Source organism: Heliconius melpomene, chromosome 1, assembly GCF_056956725.1.
Source record: "Heliconius melpomene rosina isolate 202511_hmr_F chromosome 1, ASM5695672v1, whole genome shotgun sequence".
Classification (NCBI taxonomy): Eukaryota; Metazoa; Arthropoda; class Insecta; order Lepidoptera; family Nymphalidae; genus Heliconius; species Heliconius melpomene.
The window spans coordinates 6386117-6407958 of record NC_140389.1 but is presented as its reverse complement, the minus strand read 5'-3'; the positions used below and the strand labels follow the sequence as shown (position 1 = coordinate 6407958).

Here is a 21842-nt window from a genome sequence, read left to right as displayed (position 1 = left end):
ATAAATAATACTGAATAATCAAAGACAAAATTATAAAATATAATTATTATGCTCAATAAGACAAATGTTAACATATCTAAATATTTCTTCTGGTCTTGTTCTGTTCTAGGAAAGTTTTGGCTAGGAATTCTGTCCCCTCAACAGTCAATAATACGACCGGGACGTCCCTGAGTAAAAATCGAAGTGAATTATCGATAACTATATTTCTTCTGTTTAAAATATATATATAAAAAAAGGAATATTAAAAAACGACATATATTTATTATTTTCCTCAATTTCAGTTTTACCTCATATGAAGTTAATTCCTTGAAGGTCACACGTTAGATGGAAAATCCTGTTTTTTCCCAATTCCGCAGGGAATTTCAAGAAATCCTCCTTAGTTCATTGCATTGCATAACGTATCTACCTTCGTGCCAAATTTCAACATTCTTTCAAGTCCAATATTTTTGTCATTATATAGATATTTTCATAAAAAAACGTTGAATAATTATTTAAAAATATTTTCTCTATAATTATACCTCTTAACGTAAAGAACCAGTTTTGTATATACTCGTATGTGGATTGGTACACATAAAATGTATGTATGTATATATGTTCCAAACAAAGTAGTACGAAGTCCACGGAAGCAATTGTCGCGGGCCACGGCGCGAGCGCATCGCGTCGGCACAGTGGCGCACGGTCTCACCGGATGACCGCACAGAGGAATTGGTCTTGAAATGAAAACATGGACTTTGCACCGTCGTCACGCCACAACGAACGATAAAACTGCGTTCGCCTATTGTTCGACGGAAAAGCGTATTATTCATCTTTGGAACTTCTATACATATTTGTGGTAGAAAACGTGTGATGGCTATAGGTATATTCTTCCTCCTGCCATTAATCCCGGCTATTGCCAGGGTCTGCCTTCCTACAAAAGGTCGCAAAAGACCGTGCAAAGTGGAGTAGGTTGCTCCACTTTGCACGGTCTTTTGCGTCCTCGGTGGTTAGGCCACATTCCCGCTTTGGTTTTCGAAACTAATGGGAAAATGAGAATTGGAGAGAATCTTGAAACTTAAGGAAAAATTAATATGTATTGTATTTTATTGCATTATGCGTTGTATTTTGTTATTAGCAATTGATTGTATATTTCTTGTACGTACTTTTAAGTATGTACTTTTCAATTCAAAACTAAGTACTTATAACATTTTAAATACATAATCAAAGCAATAGAGAGTATCTTATTGCGACGCTAAGCTGCACAAATATATCTAATACATTACAGAGTTTAACACCGAACTGAAAGCGAGCTACTGATGGACCTTTAATTCCATTAACAGTGAACCAATGCGGTCTCCCGTCATTTTACCGAACATGTTTGGCTCGCCTCCAACAGTGTATAAATTAAATTTTCAATGCTATAGTGTGATAAATTTTCTTTCGACTATAAAATTTCATCTTTTTTTAGTAAAAAATCCTTGAGGCCAGTTGTGACGTAGGGGTTACAAGCGTGTGACTGTAAAAGGTTGTGAGTTCGATTCCAAAAAGAGCAGTTTATTTTATTTCAATAAATATAAATATTTATTTGATTTCAGCGGGTTTCGAACCTACGACACATGAGGAAGAACTTACGAATAGTACTCACGTATTCGGTTATTTCTTTATACAGAGAATATAAAAAAGCAATATAGTTTATAGTTATGTACAAGTAATCTTTAATTAGACTGAGACATCACTCTTACTCTTTGTTGTTTCTTATCAATTATGGTGATAATGACCTTCAATTTGCTGGGACAAACTGTCTTGCTGCAATAAATTATAATGAAACTGGAGGTGTCTGTACTTTGTACTTGTTCATACAAAAACGGTATAATTTAAATCTCCTTCGTTTTATGGCAAATGTCACTGATGTTACTTAGCACGTTAAATTTCTTCTTTTCTCATTTCCTTAGAATTAAATCAGCTTCACGCTCTAACCCGCACACTGCAGGGTAAGCAGAAGGAAGACACTCCGTTCCCCATTTTTATTTGTGGAGACATTGCGCGTTGAGTGAAGAGCCAGAACTCACTTTGCCTCAACACCAGAACAAAGAAATGAAAATTTAAATTTATTTAAATATGTTATTTGCTCAAGTGGGATTACAGTTTAAAGTAGCGAGACTCAAACTTGTGAGTGCCTTTAACGACCAACCATTAGGTTTTCATCCATAAATATATATAAAAAAACTTCAATACAAAACTCATAAAGAATAGGCAAACAATGAAATTCCGCATAAGCATTAAGCATTTCGTTATGAAATGAGTAAATATAATGATTAATGTTCCTAACAATAGAAAGATTATTATTTATTATTTATACTACCGTGAGTACACGGAGAATTGAAAATATGTAAAATATTCCTGAATGGCCTATTAAACGCACTGAATACATAAACTGTACGAATGGACTGAAACGTGTTATTTTTTAACCGATTTCTGTAAGAAAAGGAGGTTATCAATTCGACTGTATTTTTTTTTTTACATAGTTTTTTTAAGTCAACTTCTATGTAATAAAATTGAAGAAACTGACTTTGGCCAGGGATAATAATTGTATGTTTTCTTAAGATTATTAAGAAATAAAGAATAAAACATTTCTCATTTTCTTATTTCTTACAACACTATTGTTTGATAGATCACGTTTAACCCTATGGTTTTGAAGTGAAATGAAAGTTTTTCCGAAGACGGAATACTTTTGAACATTCTTTGTCTTTTGTTCTGCATATTTTACTATTTTACAGTATGTAGTTGTTCCCTTTTACATAGAATTCCAATAGATTTTTAAGTTTTTGCATATAGGATGTCCAGATCGTATTGTAGAATGAACGATTTCATGATATCATCGAGCATTTTATGAAGTGGTTGCATTTCTCGTAATTGCATGTACAAACATATAGCTTAATGTATGGAATTTTGCCTCCACATAAATGTATGTCTTTAGTCACGTACGTATACCAGGCTTTTCCAAAGTCATATTCATTATGTATTTATCCTTATAAATAATTTGTTATAACTAATATAATATGACAAGGCAATTTTGAGGAATCCAGTAATGTATGTTAGTATGGACAAGTAATGTTCCATTACTTAAGAAATATCACTTCTTTATTAACGTTGAGTTTTGTCACTCTACACTTAATATGCAGGATACCTCGTGAAGATGTTAAACGGGACGTTTAGGGCCAAGGATACGATATAAACTCATGACTGGGAATTAAACTAACGACCATTTAATTGAAGCCTGGTATTTCCCACTCCAGTCAACACGCAGAAGTTAATTAATAATTGAAAAGATTTATATTGGTTACTTGTTTTTTCACGCTTTAACCCTTTATTGTATGTAGTAAGTACCAGACACTTCGTTCTCCGCCTTCCGCCTGAATTTGCGACATTGCTCATTAAATGGCGGTTCTCAATCCCGTGCTGTATCCGGGAAATGAAAATAAGTAATTCTTCCGATAGGCATCGAATCCACTATCTTATGTGATTCTGCCCTTTGTAATACGCGATAGAATCAATTTATTGTTAGTTCTTTCGATATCTAATTAATTGGCTTTGACTTAATATCTAGATATGATTAAGATAAAGTTTTACTTTTTTAATCTAGGTATACGGTTTTAGTACAAAATTAATCATTTATTAGTAAAAGATATTAAATTAATATTGATATTAATTTTGTATTTAACTAGCGGACCCGGACGCGGCTAAGCCTGCTTCAACTATAAGAATATTTATTAAATATATTCATGAAATTATTTTCAATTTTCAATAGAATTAGTAAGAAAATATAAGCTTAAATAATAAAAAAGAATAATAAGTAGAGACATATTATTAGAAAAAATATCTGAGTTATTGAAATGAACCAACAAAAGGATTAAAAATAACTAAAGGATAGGTATTCTAATATATGAAAAAGTACCTAAAATTTTCCGTGCGTGCGTACCTAGATATCGACTGTATGAAATAACTAAATATTTCTCTATATTAAATAGGATAATTTAAGCGGGCAATATCAATTAAAATAAGAAGAGAACCAAAGTGTAGTTTAAATTAATTATAAACAGTAAATAATTACATAAAAATTAACAATAGTTCGAAAATGTATGGAAATTTATAAAACTGTCAACGTCATCTGCCCGTTCGCGTCGGTCATACACGCCTACTATGCTGCCCGAAGGCTAGGTCATTTCGAATCAGTGACATCTCCTTAATTATTTATTAGAATGTTATACAGTAAACTATAATTTCAATCTAGATAAAATGCTAAAAGTGAATATTATACTTATTTTCGTAAGGATGAATATCAAAATGTCGCGGTAACGGTTGCGTAGCGACGACGGTTGTTATTAACATGGCAGAATAAATTGCATGTCAAATTAGAAAGTACTTTAAAATATATTAGTTTATATGTGTAATGTAATGTTATATAGCCTATAGCACTTCTGAAGAATGCAGCTTTCATACAAAACAAAAACAAAGTAAATCGATCCAGTACATCCAGAGATCTTAGCGTTCAAACAAACAAACAAACTCTTCCGCTTTATTATATTAGTATAGATTGTTTTTGTAGCTTTTAACTTTGTTTTCATTCTTTATGTTATAAGAGGAGGCAAAGAGCAAATAGTTTTCTTTATTTTATCATTGAAATTCTTTACAATAAAAAATAAATGCAGCTGCAAGATTTTCAAGTATTAATTAACATACATAAAGTATGAGTTACAACTAGTCTACGTAAAGTGCAGAATTTTTTTTTTCTATTTGTCAATGTCATAGACAACTCTCAGCCGTTTTATTTGACCACAGTGTCAAAAAAAATATACTCTTAAAAATATTGTCGATTTCCTTCGTGTGTTTTGCATACAACGTGACATTGGCGAAATGAATTGTGCTCAACTGGCACGCTCGAAACGCCATATATCAAGAATTCAATTCAATTCTTAAAAACATTTCATTGAACATGTATTTCATGGTTTATTACAATTTACAATTCACCCCTAAACTGATTTTTTTTTAAAATATATTTAAAAAAAAATCGTATAGTGCAAGCGGGCGAAGCCGCCCGTGTCCGCGCTAGTATAGTAAATAGAAATAGCATAGCATAGCTTAGAAGTCACGACGTCTCACCGAGACCCAGTTTCGAACGTGCAAGTATTTGCGACTGTCGGCTATAATTAGCGGGGGCGCGTCCGCGGCTATGGCGTCTAGTGCCATCGACCTGATGCCATATGCTGAACACGAATCGTGTATACTTAGTTTATATATTTGTATACTAATATATTAAAAATAATAGGCGTAGGTTCGATTCCTAGTCGGGGGAATGTGTTGAAAAAAAGTTATTTGTCAATGTCATAAACAAGTCTTAGCAATGAGAGATTTTCATTTTCTCGTTCTGGTAACCGGTAAGAAGACAAAGTGCGACGTTAAATTACGTCATTCAACACTCAATGTCTTGAAAATTGGGCGCAAAGTAGGTAACTAGGTGTTTAACTAGATTCCCTCTGTCTATGGGAAAAAAGGGTGAAGCTGTGAAATATGTATATAAATTTAGTAGGAAAGGAACCTTAGTATAGTTTTAAGACAGTGATTTATTATTTTTTTATTTTTCGAGTTATTGTCTATTAATCTGATTTTTTTTCGAGTTATTGTATGTTACTTGTTAGATTGTGAGATTTATTTAGCTGGATAGGTTAAACGATAGTCTTTTAATATTAGGTATGCATATTTATTCCTCGAGTAGGAATCGAACCTATAACCAACGCGTTCTTTGTCAAACACTTCTCTTACTTCTTTTCATTAAGACCACGTACTTACGTAGTCTCTAATTGAATGATCAGATTAGAAGACAAATTTAACTCAGATTTTTGTATTATACTCAATTAATCCAGATTTTATAAATAATATGTGTATTTTTTTGTTCCAGGTTGAAAACATACAGCGATGTTTATAGACGAGAATGAGACGTAAGTCAATTTTTATATGTTCATATTTTTCGTTTTCTTATAGTGTGTATAAGACTCTCTTTACTAATATAATAAAGCTAAAGGGTTTGTTTGGTTGAACGGGCAAAACTCAGGAATTAATTCGAATTTAAAAAATCTTTTTGAGTTGGATATTCTGTTTGTGGACTTATAGATTACATTACGTTAATTATTTCGATGCTACCTACCGTAGCTGAGGCTAAGGTCCTCTCGGTGACATAGGTCCGTATTTATATATCGCTCTCAACTCTGAGATCGATCTTGAGATGACGTTTTCATCCATAGATGACGTTCTCAGAATATAAACGAAGCCTCTTACAAAAGTAAGCGTAAAGTATTTTTTTAAAGCATAACAGTACTTTAATAATCTACGGTGCAATTTTGTATATATTCTAGACCTTATTACAGTATGATTAATCATGTTTATTATTATCTTTCTATATGTCAATTATTATTTATCGATAAATAATGTCTGTGATAGTTCCCGTGGCAACAAGGTGATTTATGAACTACTGCAAAATGTGGAAATTATAAAATCTGTAATTTGCACTTATAAAACTAGCTTTTACCCGCAGCTTCGCTCGCGTTGATGGCTTTAATGCCATTCAAATTACTTTAAAACAGTTAAAACATGCTTTGTTATAAAATACTGAAATATCTACCTACATGAGTTTTTTTGGTGCTGATTTTAGTAGTATTTAACGTTTATTATGCTAAAATACGATTTATTAAAATAAATATTGAGAATTTTCAAATTGTAATATTGGGTACTTTTTTCGTCCATTGGTGTGTGAACTTATCTGTGAATTGGATAGAATTTTTAATAGCTCAATCAGTTTGCTTAATTACACTTTTATCTGTAAATTATGAGTACAGTCACTGCAAAATTATTTTAATATTTAATTAGTAATGTTTTTTTTGTATAAAAGTTGAAGCTGTCGTTAGGGGCTCAATTGTGCGACGGCGATAGTTAATACGGTGGTTGCGGATTCGATTTCCACTCGGTGGAATCCGAGCTAAGGCTCGGTGTTGAGGCGTGAAAAAATCGTTGATAAAAATGTATTTATATAATAGAAGAATTTATAATGCTTTTGACATAGCTACGAGTGGGCTATCTACGAGCATGAGCTATCTCCTCTGTCCAGCAGTCCACGCTTACAGCATGATCTTATTACTCTTGCTCGTAGTTTATATTTGCGTGGAACTAATTGAGTGCAGACAAAAGTGAGCTTTTAATATAATATTAAAGTCGTTACATTTTCATTAAAAATATTGTAACTGTAATAAAGATATGAGTAATAAAAATCATTGAACCACGATTATTGTTTTACTTAGCAGCTATAAAAAACATTTCTGCTTAATGTTAATCCACATTAAGGATGAAAAATACGTATAAAAATTTCTATAATATATACAGGGTGGAATTGACGGCACCACTTTAAATGAAACCACAGTTTTAACTACTCTATAAAAGCATAATATAATTCAGAAAAAAAATAATTCCCAAAAATGAAAAAGTTATTTTTTCAAACAAAATAAATAATAAAATAATCGTTTTAAAAAAAAACGCCATTTGTAAAGTGTTATATTATCACTCACACACTTACCTGTCAAAGCGGCAACGTCGCACACGCTTCATTCAAGAAATCGAGTCGCAGCAACTAGCGTAGGTATGTAGGCAACGGCGGCGAGCTGATGTTAAATTAACGCAACACTTAGGAATACACTTTACACACTTTTATTGAATTATTATTTCTATTAGGTTTTTAATTTTACTTTTGTTGCACTACAAACACATTTTTTATGTTCCCGTTTTAAACTAACACTCATTTTTAACATGTTTACAAAATTATTACAATAATAGCATTTTTTTTCACTTTTTTTAACAATAAATATTACATTTTCTGTCCACATTACATTCAGCTCGATAATGACCCATATTATTACACTTGAAACATTTAATATTTCTTTTAATTGTAGCATTTCTTTTTACAATAAATGCAGATGATGATGACACAATTTCCCCCCGTAGTAGTATTATGGTTTGGAACTTCCAAGCATTCCAATTTTTTACTCCTTCCAGTTTTATTACTGTGCTGTTTCCTTTTCATTGTGATTGTTTATTTTGCTTGTTTTTCTTTTTTATTCCTTCCCGGCAACTTAACCTCCAAATTTCAATACCAACACCGAAGCGTCGCGTGAAGTAACGCTGTTTTAATCTCGCCAGTATTTCTAATTTTCTACGATTGATGCAATCTTCTTTATTATTGTTACGACGTGGTCTGGGCCCATAACCCGTTGTATTTATATGGTTTAGTAAATAGCATTCAGCTATAGTCCGACCCAACTACTATTGCGCAGAATGTACGCGCCGCACCGATTCTATGGGAATCCCCGGTAATCGGTGCGGCGTGAGCGGGGTGTCTTTGTACAGATAACAAAATTCATTTTTAATATTGATTGATTGTGCAATATAACACAATAATTTTAATAAATGTAGATTATATTTTTTACGCATGATTTGATATTAAAATAATTAATAAAATTATCAATACTATTTACAAATAATTACTAAATATTAATTTATTTCGTATTGAGTTTTCGCAGGTCCTCGTGTAACATTATAAAACTCGTTAAATATTTAATTTTTATACGATTTTCTATCAAAATAATCATACAAATATAAATAACTAGCGGACGCGCGCAGCTTCGCTTGCGTATTTAAGGGTGAATTCTAATAACACATGAAACATGTGTTCAATGAAATATTTTTAAGAGTCTAAATTTCAAATTTTATAAAAATCGGTGGCGATTTAAAGATTTTTCCATACAAACTTTCAACCCCTTATTTGCACCCTTAAGGGGTGAATTCTAGATAACCATGAAACATATGTTCAATTAAATATTTTTAAGAGTCTAAATATCAAATTTTATAAAAATCGGTGGCGATTTAAGAATTTTCCCATACAAACTTTCAATCCCTTATTTGCACCCTTAGGGGGTGAATTCTAGAAAACCATGAAACATGTGTTTAATTATTTACGTTTAAGAGTCTGAATTTTAAATTTTATAAAAATTGGTGACGATTTAAAAAAAACCTATACAAACTTTCAACCCCTTATTTGCACCCTTAGGGGGAGAATTCTGGAAAACGATGAAACACATGTTCAATTAAATACTTTTAAAAATCTAAATTTCAAATTTTATAAGAATCGGTGCCGATTTAATTTTTTTTCCATACAAACTTTGAACCCCTATTTCACCCCTTTAGGGTTAAAATTTTTCAAAATCCCTTCTTAGTGGATGTCCAGATTACAAAAGTAAACATCTGTCCAAATTCCACGTTTCTACGCACAGCGGTTACGGCTGTGCGTGCGTCTTACCTCAGTCAGTGAGGACAAGTCCTTTTATATATATAGATAGATAATGAAAATCTTAATAAAAAATTTAATAGTATATTCGATAAGTATTTTAGTTAATGGCAACTATTACAATGTTTTTAATTATCTGTGTGAGAACAGAACTTAGCCGCGGAACGGCTAAGTTCTGTTGTATTTACATTATTTTGTTCGATTTTATACGTTGAATAATTATTAAGTGTTTTAAATTATTTGGATGTTGTTTAATATTAATTTTATCATTAATCGGATTTCTAAAATCGTGATGAATGTTTCGTGATCGTGATGATGTGATTACTGAGTATTTTTCTCAAATGTGAAAGTATTGTGTCAGTATTTGAGTGTACTATCAAAACATACATTTTTTAAGACATTTCAAACAAATGTTGAGTTTTTAATATTACTTATGATGTAAATATTAGTGATAGTAAAAGGAGAATGCGACAACGACGATGTAAAACTAATGTTAAATGTAAGTACCTATCTATCGTAGTTCAATATCATTTTGTGTGTTAAAAATTTTGAATATAACTTTGTGGGTGGTTCAATAACCATGCAGTATTTCTAAATAATTTCATAATAAAGGTGATATAATAAATTGACTTAAAGTAGGATTTTGTTAAACAATTTTAATAAGAGGTTTGAACGTTATTTAGATTTATAATAAATAGGTAATTGCGTGAAAAAGAACGCGAGATATCGTTCTTTCTCGTTCGGTTTTGTTTTGACGAATGAAAAGTAGAAGTTTGGCAACGCTTAGTAATATTTTTGTAGTAGTATGTGTATGTGTGCGTCACACGAAATACAGGTATGGAGAAAAATCGTGAAATGAAAAAAAAATCCTACGTCCAAACTGTTGAGGCATCTTGATTAATTTCTTTAGCTTCGGGTTTGAAATTTTTTACCCTATATGCAGTTTCAATTAAAGAAGCGCAGCCTCTTCCACCCTGTATATAAAAATTCTCGTCGGACTCGAACCGCATCCCTTGGAAACCGTCCAAGCGCTCTGACTACTAACCAATAAGAACGTTCATAATCTATATGTACTTTTTATAAAAAGATTTTTTTAAATATAATATGTATTACCAAAGTCGTCTGCTTATACAACTGGATCACGTCCAATGCGCTATACTGTTTTCTATTTTAAAAATGTTAACTACGTTAATCGTATTGTGTAGATATAGGTTGGTGTAACTAATAGTAGGTGTGTGAGGGTTAAATTTTTTATATTTCTCCTTTACCCACCCCCCTCCACAATTTTAGAGAAAATCCCTAAAGTGGGAATCGAACCCAAAACCGTCACATTACTAATAGCGAAACGCTGTGCCCCGACGGCCTTTATATATATATTAAATCCCTGAAATGCATGTTTGGTATATTGTAAAAAAATAAAGTTCACTTCACCGACAACGACGCTTAAATCTTTCAAATTACACGACGAATTTTAATGCAGTTTTCCCTATACAGAGTGATTTTGAGTGTTGTTCAAGCGAAAGCGAAAGTGAAGCCGTCAGCATAAATGCATATCATGTTGTAATCATGCATATAGTTATGTAACACGAGATATAATTAAAATATGGTCATGCAGTGATTGTATGACATTTTTGTATTAATTGATATTTATCAATTGTATAAAGAGTATGTAATTTAAATGTTAAAATTTAGCTTTTAGTAGTTTTCTTTTGCGGTGAAACCTTCATCTTCCTCTTGAAACCGCATTCAAATCTGTAGCTTATAGCACAATAAAAAATATAGTAGGGTAGGCAGAGAGAAACTGGGAGTTAAGACACTCCGCCAACAGTATGACACTTTTGTATCTTAATTTTAGACAAATTCTTGACCATTGCGCCCAGCGAGAAATTGAAAATATTAAGTATTTCAATTCCTCGAGTGGGAATCGTACCCGCAACCGTCGCGTTTACAGTAACACCCTTGTGCCACTGGGTCGCGGCGGCTTCAAGTCTTATATAGAGGTAGAATACAAAATACTCTCTAATAATCTCTACTGAATAGAGAAATTTAAAACTCATGGGGGTTCCGTGAGTCCGTAATAAGTTGATAGTCAATATTGATATTTGGAATGGCAAAAGTAATTGGACGTGTCCGCCCGCAGCTCTGTAATCAATGTATTTCTCTTACATAATCTGTTTCAAATGCGATATCTGTGGATAGGATTATTAAATAATTTTGGAGGAAATTTGTAAATTGTTAAGGAAAATTAGTGTTTTATTATAAATATTGCAAATATTATTGTGGTTTTATTGGACCACCAGGTAGTTGTGAGTAACTACGGCGATAGACTTTCAAGATTTATAAACAGTGGACGCATTTCTCTTTGCAAGGAAAATAGAAAATGGAAAGATTTTTCCCGTAGTCCTTATTACGTATAGCTTTAACAAATAGAAATGTACATAAAACCGAGATAATTGTATTAGATTTATGATTTCTAGATATTTCTAGAAATAACTACCAGTTAAATATAATCCAATCTAATCTATATATATAAAATCGAAAGGTTTTATTTTAAAGGTTTTACACTCACTCATCACGAAATCTCAAAAACTATCAGAGCTAGGAGTTTCAAATTTTGCATATTAGTTATTTATAGGAGGTGCTCGCTAAGACAGGAATTTGCAATATTCGACTTCTAAGGGGTTGTTTTTGGCGTTAACAGTTTCTATGAAACTTCGTTAATACAAATGCTAGGAGTCTCAAATTTTGCATGGACGTCACTTATAGGACGTAGGTACTCATCATCAAAATTAATAATAACGTAGTTCACGTAGGCGAAGCCGCGGGCGGGTCGCTAGTATTATATAAGTTACCTTTAGAGATTATTATTAAATCTGCCATTCTCACTGAATTTTGCAATAAATCTCAAGCCATCTTAAACAACACGTAATATGAACTTTGATCCCTCACAGCTCGAGAAAAATTGTTCAGTAATGGAATTTGATAGTTAAAGAAACGAAAGACGCTTTTATAAAACTGGATAATCTTCTCGTTTTAGTATTTTGTTTTTTTTTTTAGCTTGATGCTGTATCCCGCTCATATCAGGGTAGACAGAAACCTAGTGTTAAAACACTCCGTTCCCAACATTACCGCCTCATTTTGCAGATATTGCGAGGTGCTGTCTTCGAAAGTGAGGAAGTTAAGTCTCGTTTGTAATTTGACAGACATTCCATTCCACCACAGATTAAAAAGACGATTATTATAGAATATACATGCCCATATCTTACATGCTCTATAATTATACTTGCTGGTACCTATCGACTTACGATGTCCGTCTCCAAATATCCCCTTATCTGATATCTTATCGGTCGACCTGCTATATAATATTAAACTTACACACTAACTGTCAGTAATGTACTAAGTAAGTGTGGTATTAGTGGATTTATATATTATGGGGATTTATGCTCGTAAAAAGTGAGTTTTTTTATTATTAGCTATTGCCTTGTTAACTAATTTAAAAAATGTATTAATAATATCCTTTATTAATATAAGAAATTCAACAAAATGGTAGATCTCCTTTCGGATCTATTAATTTTTTCTATTTCTTATTCTGGAAAGGCGAGGCGGGGCTTTAAAATGTGTCAATCATTGTCTATAATTCCAGCGGAATACCCAAAACGGAGTATCTTAACACTATTATCTCTCCGCCTACCTTGCTGTACCCGGGATGCAGCGTAAGGATGCAATAATTTTGAATCTCTTAAAAAAGTGCTTGTAGTTTTTTTACTGCTAATTCCGTTTTTAAAAAACATAGCTAAGAATCACCGCGATGAACAACGCTTTCAATTAAAAAAGTCTCGCTCAAATCGGTATATTCATTCAGGAGCTACGGTGTCACAGACAGGTCAAACTTTTAACACCCTTCTTATTCCGTCGGGGTTTTCAAAGAAAGTAGCTAGCTAAGATAAGTAAGTATTAAGTTTTTTTTTGGTATAGAGTTAACTGTATTATGCGGGTTAGACAGACACTCATTTGGTTGTGGAATTCCATATATTTTATTATATAAATATATATTTTATTAAACTAAAGGATTAAACTCGCAACCATCTCGCTTACATTTAGAAATATACCAAATAGAATACAATTGTTCCTTTACTGAGAACATTTTTCCTGTAAATTTTCCTTAAATTTGATATGAAGTATTGTTGAGTTTGTTAAGTTCTATTAACATATCTCCGTCTGTGGTGGACTGGTTTCGAAGTTACCTTAATGGCCGTAAACAGCGCATACGAATTGAGGAAAATTTCTCTTCGTGGCGTGTTGTCCAGGCTGGGGTACCTCAAGGCGGTGTTTTATCTCCTTTGCTCTTCTCAATTTTTATAAATTCTATCACTAACCACCTTTCGTGTCCCTATCACATGTATGCAGACGATGTTCAAATTTACGCCCACTCAACTCCAGAAAATTTGGTAAATACCATACAAACTATTAATAATAATCTCCTTGCTATATCAAACTGGAGTAACTATTTTGGTCTGAAGGTTAATCCTATAAAATCTCAGGTTATAATAATTGGGAGCCCAGGTATGGTTTCGAGGGTTAAATACACACATTTACCGCCTGTTGTATACAATGATACGCTTTTACCATATTGCACGTCAGTTAAGGATCTTGGGGTACATTTAGACCAGAACATGTCATGGACCGTACATGTAAATAATATAAGTCGGAAAATATTTCATGCGATAGGCTCTCTCCGACGTCTACGAACTGTGTTACCTATTCCAACCAAAATTATGTTAGCAAATTCTCTATTACTACCAATTCTCGATTATGCCGATGCAAGCTATCCCAACTTAACCGAGGACTATCTGAATAAACTTGAGCGACTTCAAAATCTCGCTATTCGGTTCATATTTAATTTGCGTAAATATGACCACGTATCTGAATTTCGTGCTAAGCTCAAGTGGCTCCCAATACGCAGTCGCCGGAATCTACATACACTTTCTCTTCTGTACTGTGTGTTACACAACCAAAAATCGCCTCCTTACCTAAAGGAGATGTTCGAATTTTTGGGTGCGCATTCAAATAGACTGAGATCCTCCGAGAATCTTGCTCTTAAAACTCCGATACATTCCTCTAGATTTTATGAGCACTCCTTTGCTGTGAAAGCAACTAAGTTGTGGAATGATCTACCGCTTAGTATTAAACGTTCAAAATCTTTAAATATATTTAAAAAATTAGTTAAATATTATTATTTGAAGGATGATTCACCTTGAAATGACATCAATATGTACAACTCATTGTTATAAATAGTATTATTATATATATTAGTATATTATAATGGTATGTATTTTTTTCAAATATATATGTATTATGTTTATGTATTAGAATTTAATATGACATGTAAGTTTATATACACCACCCGCTCTATTTTATCACAGATTTCCTAACCCAAAGGTTGTCTGGTAGAAATCGCTGATTAGCGATAAGGCCGCCTTTTGTGTGTCAATTGTTATGTTTTTGTCGTTTTTATATTCTTCTTTTTCTTCTTAATGTATAATTGTGCACAATAAAGTGTAAATAAATAAATAAATAAATAAAATTGGATATAGTACATTTCTATATTAGTCCTTTATCTTTGTACTTAAGTATTTGTTAAAGAACATTGAAAAGATATATATGGAATTGCGCAATTGTTCCAATGACATACTTATGTATAGAAGTATAGCTCTCTTAGTGTACGAGTATAAAATGCACGCGAATAAATAGCGATGCACGCTTGACAGTTGCGCTTAGAAGCGTAACGAGCCTTTCGACTTTCACTAACTGCAGTTTAACTCGACTTGTCGCTAGAATTGACTATAAATCGACAGGTCTTGAAGCTTGCCAATTTTATTTTATAGGTATATATATTCTTTATTTCTCGACGTAGCTAGAAAACATCGCGGCGTTAAGTTGCGTCACTCAACACGTAGTAACTTAGCAAGTTAGACGGAGTGTGCTATTAACAGGTGTGCTATAAGGGGAAAAAGTGTGAACTTGTAGGGAGAATACATAGTAAATGATCATTCCTTTCTCCACTTTTAAAATAAAAAATATCATATGTTTAATGACTAAAACCTGGGCGTTTTAGTTTCTTTTCCAGAATGGCTTTGAATCCACAGCTGTCGTGTTCACGTTCAAGGACATTCTAGTTGCAAAACTACTCTATTTTTATATACCGACTTGGCCTTGATCTTTAATAATGTAAGTTAAGAGACACTGCGTGCCATGTTAAACTGGAATCTGCATGGTATTACCAGAACGTGGAAAACAATTTTAAATATTTCTCCCATGAATCAAATCCACACCGTAATTTGGTGCGTAAATTGTTTCACTGCGCCACTATGGCGTCAGAATATTGTCATAACTATTAAGAACTATTAGATGTTCCCGACCTTCACGTTGTATCCCGCATATAGCAAGTTGGACAGAAATTTTGGTTTAATGGCGGAGTTTGACTCCGCGCTTTGTCTTTTTGCCAAAATCAGAGCGAGGATGCATTCCCTTGGGAATGGGAAAGGAACCGAACCCACAACTTTCACGTTTACAGTCAAACACTTTCCCACTGCGCGATGAGGGCGGTAATTATTAGGTATAATATATAATTATGACTAATTATTATAAAGACAGTCATTTGTCTTATTCACGCCGTATGGTAAATTGTTAGGTTTTGCGACGTAGTTGTTTGTTGCTGTAGATAAAAACGAGTTCAAAGTCCGATCTGCAAGGTGATGTTTTTGAAGGTCGACCTTGCAAATGTGAGCCAATTATGTCGAAGCCTTCGCTGAGCGTACCTATCGTGACTGTATATTATATTTTAAAATAATATAGGTACTATCCATACCTATATTATAAATTCGAAAGTAACTCTGTCTGTCTGTCTTTTACGCAATCAGGGCCAAACCGCTAATTTAATTGTGATAAAATACTCATATAGAGATACTTGAGGGTCTCGGGATGAACATAGGATACTTTTTTTTCTCATATTTGTAATATTTTCGATATATATCAATATATTAAAATGCTTATTAATTTGACATGCAATTTATTCCGCCATGTTAATAACAAGCGCCGTTGCTAAGCAACGATTTGCAAAGTTTGTTTTTAGAAAACGTCACCCAAAATGAGCTTGCCTAACGCATCTCTCTATTGAAAACTGAAAATAATTTCATAAATATATTTAATAAATATTCATATAGTTCAAGCGGGCGTAGCCGCATCCGGGTCCACTAGTACTATATATAAAACTCTTCCGCTACGGGTGGCTGACAGACAACGCACAGGCGAAAGTATTGGACTTAGAAACGTGTAGGTACATGCCAAAATTTCAACTTTTAGTTTAGGGAGCATAGGCGTACACAGAGAGAGAAATTCCTAGACGAATTCCTAGCAAATAACAGGATTTTCCATTTTACGTCGCAAACAAAGCTGTAGATGTAATAGTAGGTTTGCGTTTGTCTTGTCCTTTTTCCATAAAAAAAAAATAGACCGTCTACTCTAAAATTGAACTTACAAACATATAAATAAAGAATAATATATAACAGTGACTACGAAAATTTACATCCGCTATATTTATTATACTTATCAAGAAACCACCTAGATAATACAATTGTTATTCGATAAAACTCAAGTAATTATTAAAACAAGTATGCCATTGTCGTTTCATTTCTATTTTTTATTATTTAAATTTTATGTTGACATAATTTTCTCATATTGCGAAGCATATAATGAGTTAGATAATACAATTTTTTTTGTAATACTTAGTGATACGACCCTCCGTTCCTCATTTTCCGCCCAATTTTAGATATTAAATTTAGATGACATTTTTATATTAAAGTTCAGATACATTTTGTCGTTATTATTACTTTTTAAATTAAGATAGGAGTATCAACCATTAAATAAAAGATATCCATATTTATCCAATATCCTAGAGATATATCAATTTTCCATATAAATAGATCCTTGTTCAGTGCATATTAGACGTCAACGTTGCCCTCATAGAAGTGTTTGAGGTTAAGTCAAGGTTCAATTTAATAACTATTTACTTGGTGTCTATATTGTTGCAGTGGTGAACTTACCGCAATTATATATTATACTGTATTCAGTTTTTTTTAATGTATTATTATTTTTTTATTGTACTTTCCCTGCACACAGCAGAGTGTATGCAGAGGGAAGTATATGCCTAGTGTTAAGACACTTCGTTTCAAATTCTGGAGGCATCGCGTGTTGAGAGTGGCGGAACTCAACGCTGCGCCTACTATATCAGTTTCGGTTCCGTTGAGGATATAAAATTATTTTGGATTATCCGTCAGTTTCGGATAATTTCGGTTTTAGAGGAGAGCTGAAAGCAGCCAGACCTTCGGCCGGTCAGTGACGGACTATCGTTACAGCGTACTAGCGACCTTGATCACTTGAAGTCACATGTATGGGACTTCAAGTGGTCTGTGATGGTACTAGGACATCCGCTCTGATCAAGCCTTTTAAGGTGGTGGTTAGTGTGTGTTAGGAGCGAGGCAGTAGATATAAGTTTTTAATATTTTTTTCTTTTTAAAGTTACTTTATTTGATATTACAGACGTTCAGAGTACCGGTGTTGAGATGTGTAGGTCAGGGTCAATGGCGTTGGTTCCAATTCGCCAGTAATTAATTATGATCACGTGTCAATGATGACGGAAAAGATCGTTTATATCTCGTTATATTTGAATAATAAATGTAACCTTAATGTCATATACAATTTGGCTTGTGATGCGTTTTAAACGAGTAAGATCATATTTTTAAATGTTTTTTAACCGACTTCTGTAAGAAAAGTAAGTTATCAATTCGACTGTATTCTTTTTTTATGTTTGTTTGTCTATTATTTTTGAACATTTGTTAAGTTACAAAATTTGTAATACTCATTTCTCTCCAATTTTGTCATAACGGAGACATTTATATACTTTATCAACCTTTTCTTTGTGATCTTACTTTAGTTGAGCTTAGTCCAGTTCTTTACCGTTTTCAGCCAAATGGAAATTTTGAAAGTTTTCTTGAATGAGTATTTAAAAAAAATATGTTCTTTGTAGATGGAGAATGATAAAAACTGATAGCGAATATTATATCACAGTATAAGAAATATAAATAAAACCAAAGTCGCCCAAAAATAGATTCTGAGTTAGAAGGTCATCCCGCATCCGACATGAAAACTGAAGTGAATAGTGAGATAAATATATATTTTACATATATTTATTACTATTGCTTTTTATCTATTTTTATTATTTTACTAGTTTCGCTTGCGGCTCCGCTTGCTTGGAAAAGGTGAAGAATTGTCTATCTTGCTATCGGAAATCTCAAGATTTCACGTTTTTTCATCACATTTTTCATTCTTACTACGATTTCGACGATCTTACTTACGATTCTTGTCGTAGAATTATGTAATATAGCCTTCGACAAATGGACTATACAACGGAATAGTGTTTTTTTTTATTTCAAGCAGTATGTCCTGAGATAGCACGCTGAATCAAAGCTTACATTATTATTATTCGTATACATAGTAAATAATAATTTGTACTCCACCAGAAAAAATGTACAGACAGTTTAATAAAAAATCCTAGTTTCAAATCTGAATATGAAACAACACTTTCATTCACTCGTAGAATAAATTAAGATCAGAAAGTTAATCAACAGAAAGACTGGTCAGTAATCTTTTGCAAAATTTCATGATTTTCTCCAATTTACTAGTATTAGGTACCTAGTATCACTTTATAATAATAGCCAGACACGCGACACACATTCTTTTGAATACAGTCATTATATAGGAGTTATATGCGATTACTTGCACAATTGCCGACATCGCTATATAATACGCCCGTTTACCTAACATTAGCTTAGGACATTATGAGTTTAAACTCAATTTAATGCCATATTACTATCAAAAAGAATAAATAATATGATCTTAATTAAATTTTAGCTATATGGTTTATATTCATACTTTGCCTGTAATATAACCAACATCTAGGCAGGTTTTGTCTATTCTAGTGCTATGTAAGATACGTTAAGCTAAATAAAATATAACTAAGTGGTTAGGTTCGTTAGAAAAATCTCTGAGGACTATATCTAGAATGAAATCAGAGAAACAACTTAGAAAACTAGTGTTGTAAAATGATTTGGACTACATTCTTTTTTTAAAACTTCACGCTATATCCCGCACATACCAGAGTAGGTATAGGGAACCGGCGAATCTAGTTTTAAAATTACCTATCTATTCAAACAATTCAGTTCCCCACTTCCGAATTATTCTGTGTTGAGTGGTGGTAATCAACGCCGCGTTTGGTTATCAGAGCGGAAAATGAAAATATTAAATATTTCATTCCCTCCAGTGGGAATCGAACCCAGAGCCGTCGTTTACAGTTGCAAACTTGTGTCAATTTGATAATTGTGTTAAATATCTATTCCGTTTTAATTTTACACATTGTATTAATATAAATACTTAAAATTATCTTAAGTATGTGTAATCCAGAATAAAGAGTTACAATCTATGATGAAATTATAAATTTGTTCTATATATCATTATTATCGCTACTTATGTTAAATCAATCACAAGAGTTGTACTTTGGTACGTTATAAAATGGCGATGTTGAAACTAGGCCGGCCTACTAGGGCAGATAATCTAGCATAGATAATTTTTCTGATTTCTTTATATTTATTATCTATTTTACTACGATAGTCCGAAATTCTAGTTTTATATAAAATATTTCAATAATTGATGGTTATTGAAGATGTTTTTGGGAAATTGTTTTTTTTTTTAATAGCATTTCAGATATATTTTTGAGTTTAAGTCGTTTTACTACTTTTTCAAGATTTTGACGCAAATTTTAACTTAATTTTCTAGATTTTTTCTTATGTATGTATATCTTCAATTGTTGTAGTAGTCATGTATTTAATATGCAATCCACAAGAAAACAAAGAGTGTCTAAAGTATACGCAGAACATAATAATATCAATTATATTATTTTATTTACAATTATCTTAAACGTTTAACATTTAAAGATCCTTCGAATATTTAGCTTGTAAATTTTTATTTTCATATGTAGGTAGGTACAATGTAAATATTTCCTGGTTGTGGCAAAAAGTGAACTTTAACATAAAACGCGCTTTAGAAGTGACTATTGGTCTTATTATTTTCCAAGTTCGTCTGGAAAATCTAATTAAACTAGGGTTTTACTGTGGCTTTGCCCATGTAGTGAAACGGGAATAATTAGGTTAGATCGAAACGATGAACCTGATGTAGATCTAACACTAAAACAACTTCAATTTATGAGTCATATATATAAATGAGTCAATAGTTCCTGAGATTAGCGCGTTGATGTACACAAACATCTTAGTTTCTAAATAATAGTATAGAAATATGTAAATAATAAATTATTCTTTTCTATAAAACACGGCGTTGGGTTCCTCCACTCAACACGTTCCTCCACTCAACGGACATGTCGGAAATGTCTCGAATTCAGATGGAGAACGGCAAACGCAGGATCTTGACTTTATATATTACCCTGCGGGATAAAGCGTGAAAATTGAAAGAAACAAAGTAATGGAATGTTCCGTATTGAAAATATTATTATCTCAGCACTTCACGTGCAAGGTCGCGAACAAGAGGCAACAATGGCTCTGCCACTACAAAGTACTATATTGTTATTTTCCATTGTTTGTCTTATATAAAGATTTATTATAAAATTTCTTTAAAGAAAGAGAAATTGACGCAGTCATATTTGTTGCGCAGTTCAGATAAATTTAACGTTACTTCTAAGTTATATTGCTTAGCAGATGGTTCTGGGTTCGATTATCTTTTTCTATACTTTTAAGGCAAAATATAATTTAAAGGGTATGTCGAAATATTTTTGCAAAGTAACTTATTATGTGAATCATTGCGTAATAATCAAGAATCAAACAATACTAAGCAAATTAAGTGTTATAATATAGTTTTAGCTTTTAGGAAAAGAGTCTCCTTTTTGAAAAAGAAATTGATGAACCGTAAATTTTAATAAAATATATTGATATAGCTAAAAAATATTAATATTGTTTTCGTGAAGGTAATAAACTATTTCAACAAATGCTATATCTATATAATAATATAAGAACCTTTGATTAGTTCGCTTGTTGTTTTACTACTTGCCTAGTGAACGCTTCAACGGTTTGATAGGGCCTGTCAAGATTGTTACTTGACTGACTGAAAAAATAAATAAATTAAACGATTAAATTTAAAGTAGCAAGCACATTTAAATAATATTATTTTTTAAAAAACACAATATTGGTCAGCTTTCGTAATATGTATAGACCAAATCTTTTAAATATTTTCTTTATTCTGCATATAACAGGGCTGGCAAGAGAACCTTATGTTCACTAGCTTCATTTTTAAATAATAAAATTAACCTACCAATCCTAATTTCTAAATAAATGTGAAAATTTGGAAGTATAGATGTTTG

General features: G+C 32.3%; 1 protein-coding gene across 3 annotated transcripts in view; it reads left to right on the top strand.

Annotated features, from left to right (window-relative positions):
• The window catches only part of Acsl (Acyl-CoA synthetase long-chain), a 51133-nt gene that overhangs the window by 19007 nt on the left and 10284 nt on the right, over nucleotides 1-21842 (top strand). For 2 of the 3 annotated variants that reach the window (XM_085196052.1, XM_085196060.1), the window contains exon 2: nucleotides 5933-5972. In XM_085196052.1, coding sequence (XP_085052178.1) covers nucleotides 5950-5972 — 23 coding nt within the window. In that variant the 5' untranslated portion in view covers nucleotides 5933-5949. Of the gene's footprint in view, nucleotides 1-5932; nucleotides 5973-12712; nucleotides 12815-21842 lie in introns of those variants that run through there. The other variant, XM_085196070.1, reaches the window with a different exon arrangement.